This window comes from Labrus mixtus, chromosome 8, assembly GCF_963584025.1.
Source record: "Labrus mixtus chromosome 8, fLabMix1.1, whole genome shotgun sequence".
Classification (NCBI taxonomy): Eukaryota; Metazoa; Chordata; class Actinopteri; order Labriformes; family Labridae; genus Labrus; species Labrus mixtus.
This window is the reverse complement of record NC_083619.1, coordinates 25,821,996-25,844,916: the sequence shown is the minus strand read 5'-3', so window position 1 is coordinate 25,844,916 and position 22,921 is coordinate 25,821,996. Positions and strand designations below refer to the sequence as shown.

General features: G+C 41.2%; 1 protein-coding gene across 2 annotated transcripts in view; it reads right to left on the bottom strand.

Annotated features, from left to right (window-relative positions):
• Positions 1–22,921, bottom strand: part of LOC132979539 (contactin-associated protein-like 4) — a 340,781-nt gene that overhangs the window by 293,724 nt on the left and 24,136 nt on the right. For both annotated transcript variants that reach the window (XR_009674058.1, XM_061045430.1), the window contains exons 2-3: positions 14,091–14,201; positions 4,051–4,244 (exon numbers count right to left, since the gene is read on the bottom strand). Coding sequence is in view for 1 of the 2 variants with exons in the window: in XM_061045430.1 (XP_060901413.1) it covers positions 4,051–4,244; positions 14,091–14,201 (305 nt within the window). In the remaining variant the exon portion in view is untranslated. The remainder of the gene's footprint in view (positions 1–4,050; positions 4,245–14,090; positions 14,202–22,921) is intronic.

Sequence of the window (22,921 nt, the reverse complement as noted above, 5' to 3'; positions counted from 1 at the left end):
ATAAGAAAAGATTGTATGTGTATTATCTCCTCAAATCTTTGAGCCACACAGCTCAGCCTTCATTGTACCAATGACGATGAGTAAAGTACAGAATTAAATTCACTTCTTTAAGAAAATATTCTTTAAGAGGAACTTTGACGCAGGCAGTGAAAGAGACGTAGTGAGAGAGAGATTAAATATGGAAGTCAAGGACAAGAGAGAAAACGATGAAGAAAAGCAGGGCGAGGATGAAGGAAAGAGTATAAAAGAGAAACGACAGGAGGACAAAATGAAAGGGAAAGAAAATCACACGGTGGGAGTAAGAGGGCGATAAGCAGAAAATGAGAAGAGGAAATGAAAGGAAAGAGGAAAACTTGAGAAGAACAGTAAAAAAAAAAAAAAAAAAAAAGGGCACCGCTCATGTCCTCATCCTCAGCCCTCCAGGCAAGAGGAAACAAAGCGATAAAGAGGAGAGAGACAATAAAGAAAAGATGGATTGCTATATTTTCCAGAACCCAAAGGCCACAGAGAGAGAGAAAGGGGGAGAGAAAGACAAAAACAGCATATTTCCTCTGTGGTCTTCAGGCCTTTAAGCTACAATCAGAAGCCCAGAAGAAGACGCCGATCCTTCAGATGTGCCATCAAATTTCTCCTCTTGACAGGCTATAAAAGCTGGACTGACTCGTAACAGGAGTCGAGACACACTTTGAAATGTGACTGGGATTGTGTTCAGTTAATGTAGAGTGTCAGATCAACATGTTTTTGAAGCTGTGAGGAGCCGTTCTCAGCGCTCAGATTAGCTGGATTCCCTCCACACCGGGATATGCCTCGGCTCGACTTCTAATAAAAAAAAAAAAGCTCCTCTCTGCATCGCTGTGAAATGTATATTTTTACTCTCGTTAAAAGCTTTATATGCGATTTTTTTTTGATCCAGCAGATGTCGCCCTTGAGCACCAGCATGAAACCAAAACAACTCGCGCTGCATTGTTGTGTTAGCATGCTAATGCTAGTGATCTTTATTACGCTCGTATCTTCACACTGCATGTAAATTTACCTGAAATGAGCGTGATCTAGAAACACAGTTAAGCAGTGAGTACAGTATGTTATTCTTCTTTTCTCTAGTCCCTCAATTAAACAACTTTTATACACGAGGGGAGGAGTCAGCCGGCCGTCCTAGCGATGTAAACAAAGTGAAGATAGGACTCTGAAAACTCTGAAAACATCACAGACAGTGGGACTCGGGTGTTACACCCATTGTAGACAGTCATGACTAACAGAGTTATTTTCAGAGGATATTCTTGATTTCTGCTACATTTAAGTGTGAAAAATCACAGAAAGCCTTTAAATGTCAGCACAAAAAGCAGAGAAATATCACGCTCTCTATATTTGTAACACTATTTGCTTTCCTTTAACACTCACCAGGAGCGTGCAGCAGAGACACTCCAGCATTTTGAATCGCCTCTCTGCGCTGAAAGAATTTGTCACCGTGTTTGATGTCTTCAAACGGCAAACCAAAACTGTTCAGTATTCCTGTGGCTGAACACAGAATCATGTAGCATCACCACTGTGGGACAAACAACAAGCCCGAGACGGCACTTGTGGGCCCGAGGAACAGCGCTGAAGGGGGGTGCTGCGTCTAGCAGGAACACAGAAGTGAAGCCTCGTCCAGAGAGCAGCTGAGCTCGTGAAACTCGATGGTTATGTTGTGCCAGTTGCTCATGATCGATGGTGGAAAAAGCTCTACCTTTACCTCTAATTGTAGAAACACCATCAGTATACTGAAGGCATTAGTGCAGTGATTTTTAAAGTAAACGTATATTGATTGTCAGATTTCCTGGACTTGATTGCTCCTGGAATTCTGACCATCACGAGTAAGTTGACTTTGCAGTGCGGTCTCACATCTTTAAATGTAATTTAAAATCCTGCCTTCAGCGGACAGATGATTGGATCAGAGCTTAACTTAACTGTTTGTTTTTACCTACATCGTCAGTGGCTCTTTAAAGTTGGTACTATTTTAACTATAAGTCTGAATTTTGCTGTTTCTGTCTTTACATTTGTGATTGTCTCTTTTAAGTTGCTTCTGTAAACACTCCTGTGTTCGGTGATCCGTTCTTTAAGAGAGCGGGAAGTTTCACCTACATATATCTTATCACAAGGACATTGACTCATATACACCACATTTTTTTTATTTGCATGTAATAAAATCCTTAATATTAATAGTTTTTCCATTGATAGGGTGAGTAAAATATTTGAGGTTTTTGGTATATTGGCAGTTAATGCAGGTATCACACTGTGGATTACCGTGGAGGGGACTTAACAGAAGTTTATCATTACGGTTTTCAGAGGGTTCATATGCCCGGACTATTTTGCCCCTTATATTTCTGCCTCTTTTAAAGGTCACCATAGGTGGGTCGTTAAAAACACTTGGTAATTGTGGATCATTTTGAAGAACGTGCCAGTGTTTTAAAATGATATCTTTGATGTTTTTGTTTTTAGGGGTAAATGTAGTGCAGTAGACGAGGCGTGGCTTGGATTTAAAAGATGTGTTAGTGGGCATATAAGCCTCTCTGCTCTCTGAATCCACCTTGTTCTCTGCATTTACAAGCCAATGTTCTTGGTAATTTCTTTCCCTAAATGTTGTCAAGGTCTTTGCTAAGCTATTTTCATATTGTTCAGGGACAGGCGTTGGTAATTAGCATCAGCTATAAAAGCTTTGGTGCAGTGCATTGGAAAATTGGTTCTCCATGTGTACTTCATCTGTCCCTGCCAAGAAAACCACAGAAAAAAACTGAGGAGTACACTGGAATTACTGAGGAACTGGCATTCACAAAGGCATATATCATGTATCAGATGAAGATAGATGAAGATTGCTGATTGGTTCCAAGATGAACCTAACCTGCATGTATGGACCTGTTACCTGGAGAAAACTCAGCCAGGCACAGAGACTATAAGGAAACTCTGTGTTACCCGCTTGCACCCCCATGTCGACCCACTGAGATATTTGATTTAATTTTGTATTTCTAAAATGTTTTAATAAATATATTCTGTTCTGCTCTACTGTATATCTTCTGCTGTGTGTTTTAATGAATAAAAATAGCATCTCTCAGCCTTACAGTTCACGTTTCAGACCATTACTTACAAGCTGTAGGAGAATTATTTCACTATAGTGTATCTTAGCTATTAGGAGCTGCATACTACAAAAAGCACTGGAAGTTACCTTCTTGGCTTACAGGATTTATACCTTCTAACCATCCCTAAAGCTCGTACTGAATTGGGTAAAAGGGCGTTCGATTATGCTGCTCCCTCTTCTTGGAATCGGTTGCAAGATACTTTAAATCTTCGGGAGCTGGTTTCCTTGAATGTTTTTAAAGGTCGTCTTAATGATCTGGAGGCAGAAACATCTGACTGTAGATGCTTTAACTAACTCGTATTGCCCTTTTTGATCGCCTTGTCGCTGATGACTTATGACAGATTCTGATGAATGGTCCATTTTGTGATTCCTTTATTTATGTCCATTGTTGTGAAGTGTTTTATGTCTGAAACCCTGTAAGTGTGCTGCTGCCTGTCTTGGTCAGGACGCTCTTGTAAAATATATTTTTAATCTCAATGAGACTTCTTCATGGTTAAATAAAATAAAAAATAAAAAATCTTTGTGTCTTAGTACACATACGTTCTCTTTACAAAGACGGTCACAGATAGAGACAGAGATGATACAGACTGAGAGACACAAATAAAACTAAATGGTGCTCACTCGACTGCCTCTCTGTTCGTGATCAGCAGCCGCACACACCTGCAGAGTCAGCAAAACTTCGGCGTCGGTTCATCCATAATAGATGAAGAGATAAAGTCATGAAGTCTGAGTTTATCTGCTCAGGAAAAAGGATGGAGCCGCTCGACGATACATCACTTCATGAGAATTACAAGAAACAAAATGTTGATGTTTGTTATTGATCCCTGAGGAGCGACTACGAGACCGAAGATCAAATACGGAGACTTTAAAATGAAGATTCTTAATAGAAACGATGGAAATAAAATAAACGCCCGCTGTTGTGAAGGGAACAGTTTACTCACCCCTATGCTGTCCTCCTGTCTGTACTGTTTCCAGTTGTGTCCCGTGTCGCTGAACATCAGCAGGTAGGACGTCAGCCAATCGGAGCTGCCGTAGCGACCCTGCGTAGCGACAGCGGTGATCTTGGTCCGCTCGCCCAGGTCGACCTCCAACCACTGATACCGGTCTGAGGTGAGGGGAGACCAGCCTCCAGCTCCTGCAGAGAGATATCAGAGTATGGAAGTGATTGTTGGGAGGAGAAGACGTAAGCACAGTCATACTTAAGACATTTCAAATCACACACCTGATCAACAGTGGCAACATTAAACTACATCTGCCAACTCAGCTGTTTTTTAAATGCACTACATTTAACCTCCCTCTTTTATGTAGCACCACAGCCCAGCAGAAACAAAACTTTATCTCTCTGTGAACTGGGATCTGGTAAATGGACTTGAGCTTGTATACCGCGCAGTCTGAACAGACAGACCTGTGCTCAGGTGTGTGTTCGTTTGTTTGTGTGTAAATCGAGGAAAAAATTCTTTGTCCGGCCAAAACAACGACTCGGAGCTCAAAGAGCAGATGGACGGGATCTGTAAGAGGAAGCTGCCGACTGGTGTCCCACTGAGCAAACACACACACACACACACACACACACACACACACACACACACACACACACACACACACACACACACACACACACACACACACACACACACACACACACAGCGAGTGTTTGAAAGCTCTACAAAGAATAAATCAACATTACGACGCCTTTCAAGGGACCCAAGGACGCTTTACATCAGAATACACAAACAAAACAGCTGAGTTGAAGAGGTGCGTTTTAAATGAAGGTTTGTCCTGATTCTGTTGTTCTGGTTGTGTTTCAGAGTTTTGGCTTCCTCTGGTGGTCGGCTATGGTTTGGAGACCCCGCCTACCTACCTATAGGTGCATATAAAGCCAGGCTTACTCAGCTTTCTCTCTCTCTCTCTCTCTGGACAGCCAACATGCACGATCTTCAGCCATGGTTAGGTCTGTTTGTGAATAAAATATATAACCTAAAAGCAAGTTTACTGTGTTGACCTCTCTTTCCTGTTTTGGTCTTAATGAGCTGCTCATAACAGTGGTGACCTAATAGTACTTTATATAACATAATTCTTTGTGCTTTGCCTCTGTGCACTTCCTGTCAGCACCTGAGTGTCCAATCGGACTCAAAGCTGTTCATGAGCACTCACTGACGTTGTGTCCTCTTCTCTAGATCGTTGCTTGTACTTACTCTGATGTACGTCGCTTTGGACAAAAGCGTCTGCTTATAGAATTGTATAATTGTAAATTATTAGTTATCATTCTGAGCATCCTTAGAGTCATAAAGGGTAAAAGTCTGACCTGTGAAAGCCTTCAGTTAAAACATGTCTGTGAACAATGTGTGCTGGCAGGTCGAGGAGAAAAAGCTCAGCAGTGAAAACGAATCAGTGTCGGTCTGGTGGCTGCTGGAGTCTGATCTTTGAAGAGCTAAAGGCCAGAGCTAATAAGCACTCGACTAACAGACGTGTCCGCTGACAGAAGAACAGAAAAGAGCAGACGCTCTGACCTTTACTCACGAGCGTTACACTGCAGAGGGAAAAGAGGAAGAGATCAGACGGATCCTCTGTGTCCACCCTGACAGTAAAACTGAAACTAATATAATTGAGGTGAACTGATGGGTGATGGTGTGAACACTTTCTGTCACAGCTGTCACTTTAAATCAAAGAGAGCTCCCTGGATTCTCTTCCCGTTATGTTTCTCAAGGCACCAGCTTTTGAGTAGAGCAGCGTTTGAGGAAAGGGAAGAATAAAAACGGAGGTCAGGAGGTTGATGCGTCTGCTCTCATGGTCACACAAAGGCTGGAGTCATCACAGGAGCCTTACAGACGATGACACACTGACACAGTCTACATGGGAATGTCAAACCAGTTCAGAAGGTAAACTTTAAAGGTTTGTTATTACACTCTGCTGTGATTAGTTGTATTTAACTGTAGAAGTGTAGAAAAGCTCGCTCTTGATTTTCTGCACCAAGTCAGTTATCAGGATTCAACATTTGACATAAATAGTTCTCGTCTCTTGTCTCATATATCTTTTTTTATTTTCAAAGGTTTATTTATTGGCTTTTAATTTCTTCATTTAGAGACAGGACAGTGGAAAGAGTCAGAAACCAGGAAGAGAGAGAGAGAGGGGGAATGACATGCTGGAAAGGAGCCACAGGTCAAACTTGAACCTGAGACCACCTGGAGGACCTATAGCCTCAACACATGGGGCACCCGCACCAACCACCAGGTTCACCTACGCCTCCTTCTACTCTGGATTTTTTTTTACAAGTGAGCTACTAAAACCTGAAAATATTGCACAAATCAAGCTGCAAGATCTGGGGTTTAAATTAAGCTAATGTGGAAGTGTAAAAAGCTGCAGTTCCTCTTGAGTCTCTAAAAACCAAGGACCCCCTCCTTAGATCCCATTTCAAAAAGTCTACTTTACAGCATTTCTTTATTGGCAAAAACTGTAAGGGGGGGGGGGGGGATTATTTGTAGGGGGTTAAAATTTAGCAAAATGTAACTCGGGGAAAGGCCAAGACAAGCAATAAAAGTGATCAGTAAAATCTTAAAATCAATTCTTAAAGTGACAGGTAGCCAGTGGAGTGAAGCGAGGGCAGGAGTGATGTGATGTTGTCTGTTAAAACCAGTAAGAAGCCTAGCTGCTCCGTTCTGGACCAGTTGGAGGCGGGAGAGTGATTTATGGGTGATACTATGAGGAGTGAATTGCAGTAGTCCAATCGAGATGGTTAGGCACTTTTAGGGTTGGGTTACGCTGACTGATGCGTTTTAGCTTTTTGTCAGAAGGTGAAAGGCTCCACCTCCACCTCAGCACCACCTCTTTGCCCATTATTAGACTGACTCAAAGTTAGCATTTCCATTGAGGCAACTGTCTTCGTTGGGCTTCATAACACCAGAATACATTTTGACCGACTCCTTATATGAATCACGTGACTGGTGTGAAAGCATGAACATAATGCCAGGTTTCCATCCAATAGTGAACATGAATGCATGAGTGAGAAAGCATTGCTTGTTTAAAAAAAAAAACTAGTCCTTATAAATTCAGACTTTTGCAATGTGTTTATTGCAAATCGTGATGATGAGGAAATTATAATTAACTGTGCAGCCCTATTGTCTGAATGCTGGAGTGTTTTAGTGCAAGACACTGAACTCCAATCAGCTTGGACTACTTCTGTAAAAAGACGATTTTCTTAGCCGATGTTTGCAGTTCTAAAAGAAGTTAAAGAAAGGTGGGAATAATAAAAGGTATGATAATGCAATTCAAGCAGAAACACCTGTTAAGTTAGGGCCTTATCGAAATGTGAAAACAAACTCCCGGTTTGGTTCCTTGGAAAAGATGGAATAAAAAGTGACTTGTTGAATGACCTAAAACCAGGCCAGACTCTGGGTCAGTTTCCCTAGGAGTTTAAATTTAGCAGAGAGAGTAAAGAGGTCATCATGAAGTGTAAAAAATAGACTCAGAGGCCAGAAAGAGATATTCATGAGCAGAGCAGATGTTTCTGTGAACGTAGTCTCTGTGTAGATTCATTGGGGGGATACGAGGTTTAGCCAAGTACAGTTAGAATGACTGCTTCTGGTCATTTCACTGTAAGGAGCAGATTCATTGATTTATAATAAATGACTGTTTCACTACCAATAATGTTTTGATTTTCCATTTATCCGCAGGAAGTAGGACAGAGAGGCAGGCAGCTGGAAAGTCATGTTTCAGACTGTTATAACCTCCAGAACCAGAATGATTGCTGGTCATTTGCATGAGAATACGAACTCTGGAGAGTAATTTCAGCAGCCTGATAACGTGTCAGTCTGACAGAGTCCGACATGGACTTAATGGTCTCGCTGTTGCTCTGATGGCGGCAGCAGGCTGGAAGCTCTGCAGGTGCAGCAGGACAGATATAGACGATATAAACGAGGAAGTCAGAATCTTATTTGTAGGATGAGTTCATCTTATTTTTCTCAAATTCAAGACACATGTAATTATGTTAGTCACATTGGTTTTGAGATCCAACAGCGCCACGACTATCTTTTTTAAATTCACTCGTTGAAGGGATTGTTCACACATTTTAAACCAATCTCTATGCAACAAAGTTAGATGGATAGTTCTAAATATACCTACAGTTATGTTCTCTGAGCTTCAAAATCAGTTTTGTCGCCCTCATCAACAACGATATTTGACCTGTTCAGTGACAGATGGTTGCCAGGGGGAACTATGGACTATCTGGTATTTCTCTGCCTTCCCTTGAATTTCACACTAACTATGGGCAGACAGAAAATATCCAAAACACACGAGTGAAAATGATGCTATACTACGAGGTAATCGTCTACATAATGAGGCTGAGGAAAACCAGCATATATGGCTGAGAAAACAGTGGAGCTAGGCCAAGTCATGTACATGTAGGCACATGAACACAGCTAAGAAATCAGGATAACTCACCTTCCCTCTACAAAATGACATGTACTGAGAAAAGTCTGCCATATTTCCATAATGCTCTACTACCCAGATGTAAACCAGCACAGTGAATGGATAGCATTTCATTACGCTACGCGGAGCAGTTCGGCGGTATTTTGATCTAGAAAATGGAGAGAAAGTTGTATGTAGGCTGCGTTGGGTTAAACTGGTATATAACCACTCGACCCCAGTAATGCATAACCAGCAAAGGAAAATGGATGTCGACCTGCAAGGAGGACCGAAGGCTGTTGGTGCTACATGTAGCACTGCTAACATTAGCCACACTGCGCTAACCAATTTAACATTGTTTCCCTGGGGACGCTGTGATTCTTTGTATAGCTATTGTTAATAAATTGTGCTCAATTTAAAGAAAATTCAAAGTTTTCTGAGTGTTTTCTTAACTGCAACTAGTCGACTATGTCTGAATTGTGGTTGTATTTAATCGACTTTGAAGTTGGTTCCCAGGAACACCCTTGTTGCTAGGTAGATCTGAAAGACACTGAAACACTCCGTATAGCCGAGGGGAGCAAACCAAGGTAAGACTTGTCTTCAGGGTAAATAATACATTTTAAATCTGGATTTATAAGCCAATATGAAAAATGTTTTTTTTTTATGTTCCCAGGAAATTTAAATTTAAATCAGTACAAATGAGAGAAACATGGCTTTTTTGTATCAGTTAGGGTTCAATGTGTGGTATTTAGGGGATTTGTTTTGTATTTGTTTTAACAGGAGTCACTAAAAAAGCAGCAAAGGAAAAATTCTACTGATTAGAAAATGGTACGTAGAGTCAAAACTGAAGTTAACAACGGAGCTTTCAAACGCCACGGAGAACAGCACAACATGTAGACGTGTAATATTCAGATTGGTTGGCCATTGTTACACAGTCAGACCCAATTTAAAGGTTCAAATTAAAAGTGTCCCTCCTCCTTCAGATCTCAGTCTTTGGGGAAATGAATACAGTGGCACAATATTTCTTTTAAAGTCTATTCCAACATAATTGCAATGATGTCACTGATAACTGTCAGCTGGCTGTGGAGACAGGAAATGTTTAAACACGAAGTATGCTATTAACATTTGGCACGAAGACAGAGCTGGGCTAAATGAGTTTGCAGGAACAAAAATGAACATTGTGACTGGCGACAGATTGAAACCAATGATTACAACAGAGCGGAGGCTGAACAGAAGAGCAGAAGATGGACAGGATGAAGGAAGGGAGGAGGTGGAGAAAGGGAAAGAAGACTGATGGAAATAGAAAGAAAAATGAGACTATTTGAAATGAAGAAGGTGGCAGGAGGAATAAAGACGTAAAAAATGTAAGAAAAGGGAAAATAGAAAATGAAGAATCAGCAGATGAAAAGACTGAAATAGTTGAGTGATTTATCATCCAGGTTTGTGATAAAAGGCCATTCTCCTCCGATCGATACACTATCAGGGCTTTTTATCCACTTGTGGTGTCGGACTCAGAGACCAGGCCTCCGCTGGGATCAGCTACATCAGGTCAAAGTCTGAAGAACAATGTCAGGTCCTCTCCTCCCCCCCAAAAGAGAGACACTGCTGCTGAGTCTATTCGAACAATAGGATGGTGTTTCCCTTTAGCAGAAATGGGATCTTTAAAAAAAAGTCATTTTTACAATCTTTTCATTGTTCATTTGAATACTGACTACTTAAAAAAAAAGAAATGTTCCCGTCTCTCTCTTCAAGGCCATTGACTTGTTAGGGGAGCGGGTACATTTCTTGTGAAAGTTCTGTCCGTCTGTCAGTCGTTGATTTGATTGGTTGGTCCACCACTTTAGTTAAGATTCAAATTTCCCATTTGGATAGATTCCCATCAAATTTGGTAAAGCCTACTGGTTCCATTCGTCTTCTGTCAGCATGACCTTAAATATCTGAGGGACTGCTTTAAAATTTGGTTCCGACATTCATTCCCTCCTCATGATTGATCGTAATAACTTTGTTGATCTTCTGACTCTTTACCGAGCATTACTATCAGATTTAATCTACACAATACTTTTATTCATGGCCCAATACCTGCAAAACTATTGACATTCTTATCTACTTCATAAGTGATTTGTTATCTTTGGCTGAATGATAATTGTTGATGCACATTTGCAAAATTGAACAACAAGGTTACTTTTCCATGCTGCTGCCAAAGTCACAGCGGACTGAACATACAGTGGTTTGTACTAAAGGGAGATTTTGTTTTGTTAGAAAAAAGACTAAAGGCTGTTCAAATGATTGTTAACTATGGATTGGTTATATCTAAATAAAACAATGTTTATTTGGCATAACTCCCTATCCCTTTTCACATCCTAATAGATATCACGGAAATGAAGATATTGCAATAATTCTGAATTCTTTCATTTCAAATCTGTGATTGAGCGTCTGCCTCAGGCGTCATGCACGATGAATCTGTGACGGCAGCAGCATCACCTGTAGCCTGGACATTTTAACATCCAGGGGACACACAGACTGACATGCACAGTCATCAGTTCTCTAACTAACGATGTTGATATCGGATACTTTTATTACAAATTGGACATTGTAAACAAGAAAACTTGTGCTTTTTTTGTTCGCATCAAACAACATGAAAATGACGTGCCAGCACGACGTGCTTCAGGTCACTCCACTGACATCACTAGTCCTGCGATACACACATCACAATTGGATGGTAAAACTATATATTGTTCCACTCTAGCTTTTACACTGACACGCGTTTTTCTCCACAGTCACTTGAAAAAAAAAACATATCCACCCAAATTGCAGCTCTATACAAGCTGAAGGTTTTCTGGTTTCTCCTTGTGCTCGATCATTTCCAGCTCTGTCCTGCTCCAGTACTGCGCTCTTTATTTTCAACCCCAACCACCACAACAGCCACCTGCAGGATCCGACTGGGGGTTTAAGATACCACCTCATTACTCCTCATGTTTCCGCATGTGAAATAAATCTGTGAGAAGTGATGAGGTCGGAGCTTAGACACCAAACACAAACAATGTTCTGCAATAAACATTTCAAACTTTTACATCAGGGAGTTGTCTGCTAAAATGACATTCAGGTTCCATACATGTGCAATGCAAAAAATGTTTTCTGTAATGAACAGTGTTGTAATTACAAATTGGTACATCCCTACCTATTCATGCAAACACACATGCATGTCTTAAAAAGTGTGTAGTCCTTCAGATTCCAGCTGTGAGCCTGACTGATCAAAACCCTCGTAGAGATGCTGCGTAGGTGGTTTCCTAGATTCTGATAATCTCTGTTCACTTAGCGGGTAAATGAATTGAGAATGAAGTAACTCCTTAGAGAAACTCTAGAGGAGGCGGAGTGTAAGCAGCAGCAGCAGCAGGATATGGAAATGAGAGGGAGACGCTCATTTTATTCATTGAATTCCTCAGCGAGCAGCTGGAGTTGCTCTCTGGGATCCAGCAGCGTGAATGCTGCTGAGCATGAAATGCAACAAACACTGATTTCCTAATCGGCATGCTACATGCTACAGCAGATACGGGTGAAGCATGGATATAAACCGGTGTTGTTGGATTAGCTGTTAAACTGCTGTTGAAGCAAACGTAAAGATGGTGGAACACAAATATAAACTATCTATTTGTGTTTAAATCAAACATATTTAAATAACTGAGAACCGTAAAAGCCGTAATTTGATTCTAAAACACCCTGGAGTAGCGCCTGTTCATCTGTTGAGTCTCAGCTCAATAGTAGAGGAAACAAACTGCCTTGTGATTTAGATTAACTGCAGCTGTGATATTTCTTTATATCCGACATCCTCGGCTCATCTGCCTCATGTAAGAGTTCATAAAGAGAAATGTCAGAAGCATTTATACTGGACTGGTTTAAGACCCATAAGTGAAAGCAAAGAGCAACGATGAAAACAAGCTCTTACAGTCTGTGTTAACTGACCTGATGGATCAATTCAACCTCTACTTCCTCCTTATTAAGGTAGTAATGGGAGCAGTGTTGGAGGTGAGTCAGACTGCAGACTCTGTGAAAAGCTTAACTTGAAAACATATATATCAGTGTGCTGGATCAGGCTACACAAAGACGTTAGAGATCCTCATCAGAGCAGCAAACAAAGACTGGCAACAAAAAGGCTGCTGGCTTCAACCAAACCAAGCTGTGTTCTGTGTTCTGCCGGCTTCGCTTCATTTGGTTTTCCCAGGTGGTGGAAACCATTCAGATCCGCCCCCCCCCCAGCTGATCCTGAACTTTGATGTGAGGATAAATCAGCAAAAGCTCGCTCCCTGCAGAAAGCAGAAAGCGCCCGCAATAAAGCGTGATCTTCACTTTTGTCAAAGCCTCACATCAGCATCCACCGCAGGACTCCCTGCAGGGTCAGACAAACACCACTCACATGGGTCTTTGTGGCATGAAGCCTTCAAAACAAACATAATTCACAGAGAATACAAAGATGGGACAGAGAGGGGCTGTTCTCACTGTTAGATTGCACGTCCTCGTTCCCTCAGGCGTCTCTTTAATCCTGAGTCTTCCTCTTAACTAGTCACAGATGACTTACCTGTGAGTGTCTGTGAGTGCAGTTAAAGCTTCCGTTTGTTGTGTTTTGTTGTCCTGAGCTCAAACCTAATCTCTTCTCCACTGAGCCCAAACTGAGTCGGAGCAGTTTGTCAGGAACAAATGAGAGATTTGGCTCGGCTACTTCCTCTCTGATGTCTTTGTTAGACTCAGATAAACAACACATTTCACCGTACGAACGGAGAAACATATCCCTCAAACAATACCAATTAGGGCTGAACAATGACACTGTGATCCCTTTTCTTTTTGGCATATAGATTATATATTTTAACAACAACAAACATTTGAACAGATGAATGTATTTTTGTGCACATCAATTAAAATGTCAAACAAACCTGCGGAGGAGCGACACGTTTCATCATAATCTTGACAAATAATCTTGTCATCAACCATTTTTATTGATGCTGAAAGTCATGTTTAGTTTGCACGACCAGCCCAGTGATTCTAACTTCTGATTGAAAAAAAGCTCAACGTCTTCGGCTGCCTGAGTACCATCGACTCTAAATATTAATGGATGAAGCCTGAGTGACGTCAGCCATCTGTTCCTGCAGGGGATTCATCAGCAGCAGTCACCACGTTGGAAATCCTGTCTCAACCTAACTTTCAGTCAACCTAACGACAGGCTGAGAGCTGTAAAAACACTTTTTTTTTTTGCCTGGGGTGTATATGTGACTTCTGGTGTTCCTGGAGCCAGCCTAAAAGGTGACACTTGATTAACTGCAGGATTTTACACTTCTGCATTGGCTTCATCACCGGAGGTTGCCTCTTGCCTGTGATTCACACTTCACTTCACAGAGTGAAGATGCTCCTGTAAAAGTAAACAGTCAGTGGCACATCTGCTCAATTAACCATCCATGTAAAGGATATATCTCGCCCTAATAACAATAATATTTACAGCCGTATGATTTACTTCTGTATTCATTTGGTTGTTCTTTCTCAGATATCTCGTCTAAATGCAGCAGCAGTCTTACTGTGTCAAACCTTTCCTCACCTTCTCTCCTGTTGAGTTTGGCAAAGCCCGGAGCGTGACTGCTGGACAGCTGAGAGGAGCTTCTGAAGGTCGATGGAGGCAGATTGGACACCAACGCGCCGTCACACACCTCTGTTAAGAGAAGAAAAGAAAAGTTTAGTTAAACACTAGAAAAAAGAGAAAGGTCCGCACACTGTTCAGCTCCCAATGAGCAACTTTGTTTATGGCAACGTTTCCATCCAAAGGATCTACTTCAGGCAAATGTGGCAGGAGACAATCAGTCTTTTCTAAAGTTTGGCAACCAGCAAAACAATCATTATCACCTGCTGAACAGGAAAAACAGATAGAGCCACAAGAGGGAGACATATACCCCAGGAAGTGGAAAAACTGTCAAAATACACAATTGTAAAAAAAATAATACACAATTTCAAAACGATTTGGTAGTTAACCATGTAGCAAAAACATATTCTGAACAAAGGGTTGTCCTCTCAGAGGTTTAGTGAGACGGACAGACTATCTAATACAGAAGATATTGTACAAATTGTACAACATTTTACAAAATTAGACAGATATTCTCATAGGAGCAAAAGTTAAACGAAGGTCAGTCCAAGGAGAAAAGACCATCCAAAGCACATCAAAATAACAACATAAATATACTGTAGACATCAAAAAACAGCAGTAAAAGCAAAGATAACTCGACCTTTTCAATTGGTCCATCACATAATGGGGTCACAGACCAATCACAGAAAAGCTTTTAAATGAAACTGCATGTTGAGACCTCTCGGTGACAGAGTGCCGAGCATGTGGCTGTAAAAAGACTGTCTTCTAAGAAGAATGTTAGTGATGTCACCCCCTCGTCTGGGCTGCAGAAACACTGCGATATCTAGAAGTCTCTAGAAGTAGGCTTTTTCGCTTTAATGAACAACTACACAAAAAAATGGTACGAGGCTTTTGCATGTTTGTTTGGCGTAGGAAACAAACATTCCTGGTAATGTTCAAGATCAGATCCTGGATCAGGCTGAAATAAAACATCAACGTTGAACCTTGGTTTCCCAAAGAGAGACGTGTTCTGAGTAAAACAAAAACACTTTTTAGCAAATAAACCGCTGACATGAAAAGTGTTAAGAGGTTGTGCTGACTGTCATAACAAAAAAATAGAAATGTTTGTGTAGGAAAATCCAAGAGCGAAGATCAAAAGTGGGATTTGGATTCACAGAAATACACTTGAAACACTTGTACTAAAATGTCACTTACAGGCTCTTAAAAGCAGAATATGAGCGGTAACTAAGCCAGAGCATCACTTCTTCTTCTCGCCTGAATAGGCTCCATTTAGCAGCTGAAGAGGAGTGCTGTTTTATTTTGGAGCTGCAGGGTTTAATGTCAGCCGAGTGGAAACAGGCCTTTGACTTTGTGCTCCTGTCTCTCACTGAGTATTAAAAAACAGCAGCTCGACACATGGGATGTCTCCTCTTGTAGCGTGAATATGAATCATTTCATGGTTTTGAAATCATGAAACAAGTGGATCCAACACAGCTGAGAGGTTCAGAGAGCGGAGGTCTTTTAGCCTGAGCGGGAAAAACTGTAAAAATGTTTAAAGCTGCACGTCGAGAGATCAGTCATGCTGCGAGATGAAAAAAATGCCCCTAAAATGATCAGCTTCAATAAACAACGAGAAAGAGACAATCATCCACATGTTCTAAAGTCTTTTTTGACACATTTGATAAAAACCTGTCGAGTCTGTGAGTATCAGACCATGAGCAGTGAGGGGGGGGGGGGGGGCTTAATAATGGAGAAGCAGGTTTAATGTCCCCCAGGTGGAAACAGGTCTTTCAGCTTATTAGACAAATGAACAGTGTATTAATGTCCACTTGGATAAGTGAACGGTGTAATCATGTCCTGTTGTGAAGATGAATGGCGTCCTAACCGGCTCATTACTGACTGAACGATGATGGAAACAAATCAGCTGTGTGAGAAACCTTCACACCCGTTCACACTTTAATGGTTCATGGATGATTGGCTTCAATACGAACGTCATATGTTACACGTAATCGTCTAATGTTAATTAAGCTTGTTTTAATACTCTCCTCTGTCCGTCTCTATGGGTTCATTTATTTAATGAGGTATGTTGTGTAGCAGCCATTTCTTAAATTTGTTCAAACTGGACCAACTTCACTGAGGCCTCAGTCGATCCCTGCTGCGACTCGAGGCGGTGCGATCCACCCGGCAACCTTTTTTTTTTTTTTTTTTTTTAACACTTTGTATGAAGATTTCATATCGAGCCTAATTTTTTTTTTTTTTTTATCAATTATCAGTATGGGCCACTTTTATTGCAGATATGCGCCGATATGACGAGATTTATTTACTAGTGAAATAGCTTTTCATTTGAGTTTCATTGTATTACAACTCCCAGTTCTTTTTCACCAGCAGAGCTACTTTCCAGTTGAGTGACCATCCTGTCTTCATTAAATATCTTTTCCACAAGTGTTTGATAACTGCCTTTGAGGGATCAGCACAATAAGTGTGTATGTCCATATTTATCTCTACAGATCGAAGAAAGATGGAATAAAGATATCGGCGATAAATCGGTATTGGATTTTTTTCTCTCCCTAATATCATTATCGGTATCTGATCCAAAAATCCTGCATCAGTCGGGCCCTCGTTAAAACTACATAACATGGAGAAATTATGTGCTGAAAAATAAAAGGAACACTCGGATAGATAGAAGATTTATTTTACGAGAGTTGTGTTTCCATCTCATACGAATACAAAAAAGCTTCCTAATCATCAGCTCAGTAAATATTCAAATCTTTCCAAACTCTAGTCTAAAGTCAAACTAACACTGCCTCCATCTGAAGCCTCTCTGTTAATGGATGTTGTTCTCCAGCGCTGAGACAAGAGCCAATTACTATGATTCACGCCGCGGTCGATCCGACCCACAACTGACGAGGCTTTAGCTTCGATTACTCTGTCAACACCAGCGTCTTCATCTGCCTCTACACATCCAACACAGGCTGATGATGATTCTGCTCTTTAATGAGGAATATTACTCTCATTCTAACAAAATGTTTCACAAGCAAATAAGACAGATTTAAAGGCTTAATATGCGATTTTTCACACTTAAATATAACAGAAATCAAGTATATCCTCTGAAAATAACTCTGTGAGTCATGACTGTCTACAATGGGTGTAACACCCGAGTCCCACTGTCTGTGATGTTTTCAGAGTTTTCAGAGTCCTATCTTCAGTTTGTTTACATCGTCAGGACGGCCGGCTGACTCCTCCCCTCGTGTATAAAAGTTGTTTAATTGAGGGACTAGAGAAAAGAAGAATAACATACTGTACTCACTGCTTAACTGTGTTTCTAGATCACGCTCATTTCAGGTAAATTTACATGCAGTGTGAAGATACGAGCATAATAAAGATCGCTAGCATTAGCATGCTAACACAACAATGCAGCGCGAGTTGTTTTGGTTTCATGCTGGTGCTCAAGGGCGACATCTGCTGGATCAAAAAATCGCATATAAAGCCTTTAACAACAGAATTTGATCATTTATCCGTATTAAAGGTCACATATGTAAAATATGTAAAATACACTTCAACATGTTTCTCTAACACTAACATGTGTCACTAGTCCGTCTACAAAAACCCCAATTATGAGAAAAGTCCATCCTCTCTGTCTTTTACCTGCTCAACTTTCAAATAAAATGTGTGCTCAAACAGGCCGTTTGGAGATTTTCCCTTTGTGACATCACAAAGGGCAGTAACCACTCCCCCAGGTCGGTGACACTCACACAGCTAGGTAGTCTTCCTTCTACAGAGAGCTGAGGGGTAAACATAAAAAAATGCCCTAACATTTGTTTTGTTGGAGATGAGGTGGGGTTGCTACTCCAAGTGACCCACAACTACAAAGAGAGAAAGAGAAAGCGATTTAAAGTCTTTTGAACTCAGATTGTTACAGCAGTTATTATCAAGATGATGTGCAGTCACATTACATACTAGAGTCAGGCTTTAATAAGAGGATCGAGTGGCTTTGATCGTCATTCATTTTGAATTCATAAATGCGGTCTGTCTACTCAAACAATCATCCTGCGGCCTCCAGCTCTGTGCTCCTCTGATCTCCTCCTGATGGTCTTAACCCCCGCAGGCCTCGGCCCTGACAGACACTTGTTACTGTGGGAGGTGGAGGAGCCCTCAGCGTGAAGAAGCAGGTGAATTACAGCAGTCTGAAGAGACGAAATGAGAGGGACGCCTCTCCATCGCCGAGAGCTGTAATCCCTGAGGAGATAATGTGTGGTGAGAGCAGCGACTTGCTGAGGAAACACTCAGCAGACAGCGACAGAGAGAGAGAGCGGAGGAGTTTAAAAAAAAAAACACACCGGGTCGCTTCTCCCCGGCGCAGCTTTGACATTTAAGAGGCGACGTCCCTGAAAGTGTGACCAGTGGAGCACAAACACAGACAGCTCAGAGGAAAAATGGAGCTAAATGTTGAATACCTGCTGGACTCGGCAGCCACCGAACCTCGACACTGACCCTGGCTGTGTCGAAACAGAGAGCTTTTCCTGAATATTAAACAGCGGCACCACAAACAACAAACTTAGAAAAACACACTTTTTCTTCTTCTGCCATTTTTGACGTAAAAAAATCCAAATGAACAGAATCAACCCCACTTCCCAAAAACAACTGACTATACTTTTTACTCCGAGACACGAGCACTTCAAACCAGTCAGGCAGAAAATATGTGTGGACAGAAATGTCATTTTGGGAAGAGAAAACTGAAGGGAGGATTTTTTAAAATCTGTAACAGAATTTGATGGAGTGAGTGTGCGACAATTTCTCGGGTGACAGAATTAAGTGATCTAATAACGGCTCCCAAAACAAAGTTTCCGCCTGAGGTAAAACCATTAAAGAAAGGGAGCGTCACAAAAGTCTAGGAGCCTGTTATGGTAACATTTGAGTGATGGGACATATCTTTCCATTTCAATCCAATATCCTCCTGGACAGCGATCACTCACTCTCCAGCCAAGTCATGTACTCAATCACTGTCAAAAAGTGATAAATGATGAGTTTGACAGCAATGCAAAAGCTGTAAATGAGTATTTGCACATATCTGGATGCTCAGGTCTTCAAAAGCTGACCTGCATTGCAGACTATAACCAGAGACTCAGAGGGTCCGAGCATGCCTCATTCACCTGGATAGTCCACTTCTTTACGATTCCTGTGTATAGAAAAGACCCTGAATACCGATGAGCTCCATCCATCACCTCAACAAACAGCAGTGAACACAAGGTCCTGCTCCTCAGAGCTCCAAAAGCCCCGCAAACCCAGAGTTCAGAGTCTCTCAGTACCAGCAGAGCGGAGACTTGTTTATCCATTCAGAGCATGTAGCGGTGAGCGGGGATAATGAGACTGCAGACATCGGTTGTTTTTGCTCGAGAGTGCTAACAATCATCCTCGAGCAACAAAACGTCAATGTTCATTTGAGTAATCTGCACAACTTCTACCTCCAGTTTGACCCAAAGGAGATCGAGCAATGGATACACACGAACAAAACGCAAAAGAAGAACAACACAGCATCCCATTATATGTTTTCTTTAACTTCCTAACACAGTTTTTTGATTTCTGTCATTGAGCTCTGAAAAATTAGAAAAGTTGCATTCCAACTCAGCAACACGTATTGTAAACATTTTTCATGTCACTCCTCCCAAACAAAGAACTAATAAATAAACAATAAGACACTGAAATCCTGAATTTCAAGGTAGTGGTGGGCGATTTAACGATCTTAGATAGTGAAGGATTTTAACGTGCTGACGATCTGCCAAAGCAGAGAGATCGTAGAACCGGGCTAATCTGTTTATTCTATCATGCTGCAGTTTATGCTCCGACACAGACACGTCTCCCTCTCTTTTGCTCGGCAGCAGTGAAAACAAAAACAAAACTTAAAACTTATGTCCGCAAAAACCACTCCATATGATATTTCCACTGATATTTTTCCAAACCAACACGGCGTGAGCAACAGTTAACTTGTCTGCATAGTTTGCACAGTTAAGTTTACATCTCGGAAAGCGACACAACGAACCGTGAGTCGGAGAGACGTTAACAGTCTTCAGAGAGTCAGACAGAGAGGAGCTCAGACAGTCAGTGATGAGAGATATAACCCCGGTGTTTCAAATGTTGCTGTCGGTGTTTTCTGCTCTCTCTCAGTTTTTAAAAGTTTCTATCAAGCTTCTCCACCCGAAGCTCACCTGTTGTGATAACGGAACCTATAGGGATTACACTAAACGACATTACAAAGCAGCAGGCAGGTGAGAGTGAGTAACCATGGTGACTGTCTGTCTGTCAATCAACAATGTCCCGCCCCCTCTATGAATTAAACTCTTCTGTCAGTAAAACTTACTTTGATCATGTGTCACAGAATGAACACATTCTGTATTATGTTTGATTATATATAAACTAAACTAAAGTTAGTCCAATGATGTCATAAAAAACAACAAATGCTGCAGAGCCTGTATGAGGCTCCAGCTGTAGGAACTCTGCAGGGCTAAAATAGAACAGAAACACAAGAACTCGAAGTCTACATGTTTTTAAATGAATGCATCACTGCGTGAAAATGTTCCTGATGAACATAAAAAGAGGACACATAACTAAATCATAATTTCAAAGTGGTGAGGAAAACCTTCAAATTGTGCATAAATATTGATCAAATTGAGGGAAAGACATTTCTGTTGCTAAAGATGTTCTGGGTGAGACCTCCAGGCCTCCTACAAAGATTTTTTTGGATCTAGATATCTTGCTGTTGTATACATGATTTGTGTTTACTGAGTTCTTGTGTTTTCTGTCAGTACTTTGAGGAGTTGCCACTCTTCTTCTCAGGAGGCACCTTTGTCTGAAAAACACTCAGACAGCCTCCAAAATGAGCAGCTCAGCATCTTTTATTTATACAGAGCAACAACAGGGATATTTGTTCTTCATCTCCATTTCTTCAGCGAGCTGTCAAACACACTCCTTGCAAGATGTTCATTCCTTCTGGCCTCCGACCTGTAAGCCAGCTGGAAAGAACCACATAATAAGCTCATTATACAGCACGCTCTGTATGTGCTAAGATCGCAGCCCACACGTCCACACAAACAGCCCCCCTCATGCATGCAGCGCTCAGCATTACACTGATCCACCGCTGCCTCTGAAAGCATGAAACAATCTTCTCACTGAGGCTCGTCACTCTGAGTGGCGGTGTGGGTGTCTGTGTGGGAGACAAGACATCAACCAAATGAAGTGATCAAAACAGCGGCGAGCCACCTCCCAGCAGCATTTAAATAGTCTTTATCTTTAAACTGCCAGGATCAACACAGGCGGAGGTAAAAGAAGCTGCTGAGAAAACAAGAATTTCTTCAGTTTTTTTTTATCAAGTCGAACGCTGCTGCAACCCAAAAAACATTCAGTGTGAATTATAACGGCAGAATTATGCAGATTTTCGAGGGAATGCTGCAGGCTGCATCATTTCCTACTAATGGCTCCAGGAGGAGACATGTATAATAAAATATCTACTAATGCAGCAGCTGCACTAAGTAAATAATTTGAATATATTTGCTTGTAAATATCTCTTAATGGGGAGCAGTAGACCAACAACAAGTCTCTGTGGGGAGAAAAAAAAAACCTGTTTAGCACAGAATTTAATTTTGTTCTGTCATTCAAATAAAACACACGGCACAAAGATATTCACAGCATCCGAGCACCTGCACAAATCTAATTTACTTCACAAAATGAAACACCGGAGTGGACTCTGGGGATTCATGAAATTGAAAACTCTGCATTGCACCAGTAGAAAAAGCTCGTAACCACCAACTATTTCTATGCAAATGAGAGCCAGAGCAGCTTACTGTACCTTTTATCTTTTTTTAGAGGGACAGTACACTGCTCAAATATTTTAATAAGAGCAGCGTTAAAGCAGGCCAGTGCTTCACTGCTATGTCTATATTGTGTTGTGAGACTATAGACACAGCATTGTCTCATATTTGGGTTATTGTTTCACTGCTGAGTGGTCTTTCCCCTGTGCTTGTTGGGTTCATTTCAACCACACAAATTAAACATCTCAAGAGGTTTAGCCTTATATAATACATTCTACAAAAGATGCTTTCACAATCTAAATGTTTAATGCAAATTATGGTCCGTTTGCCGATTTTGGTTTTGAGGTCTAATAATGTCCCAAGGTGAAACCGTCTATAATCTAAACCAGGGGTCTCCAACCTTTTTTCATCTGAGAGCTACTTTCAAAAAATGAAAGTGGCCAAGGGCTACTTGCATCAAATCGCTTGCATTTATTTACATAGCTCAGCTGAATTAAGCTGCTGTTTGTACATGAGTGAAATTGCAATAAGCCAATGCTTATCAATAATCTTAAATTCACATCAATGTCCAAGAAAACATTAGTACTTCATACTTGTTTTTATGGGCCAAATATATGAATAGTGGGAAGAGGTGCATTTACCGTCGTCAGATTTTTATTTTTATTTTTAACACAGTCGGTCAACCTATAGGCGAGCTACTGAAAACCTTGGGAGCTACTGGTAGCCCGCGGGCTACCAGTAGCTCCCAAGCTACCTGTTGGAGACCCCTGATCTAAACAATGGGACAGTTTGAATATTTGACCACACCTGCCTTCACAGTGCCCATCAGCCTATTGGTGTTGAACTCTATATATACTGTATGGGGGTGGCCCCATACAGTATATATACACACTCATACACACTTTTTTTTTCTCATATGACAAGATTTTAGAATCCTTCTGGTTTCTGTTTGTGGTCCCAGTGTAACTGTATCCACTGGTATTGCAGCTACCTCTGACTGGTTTTGGAGAC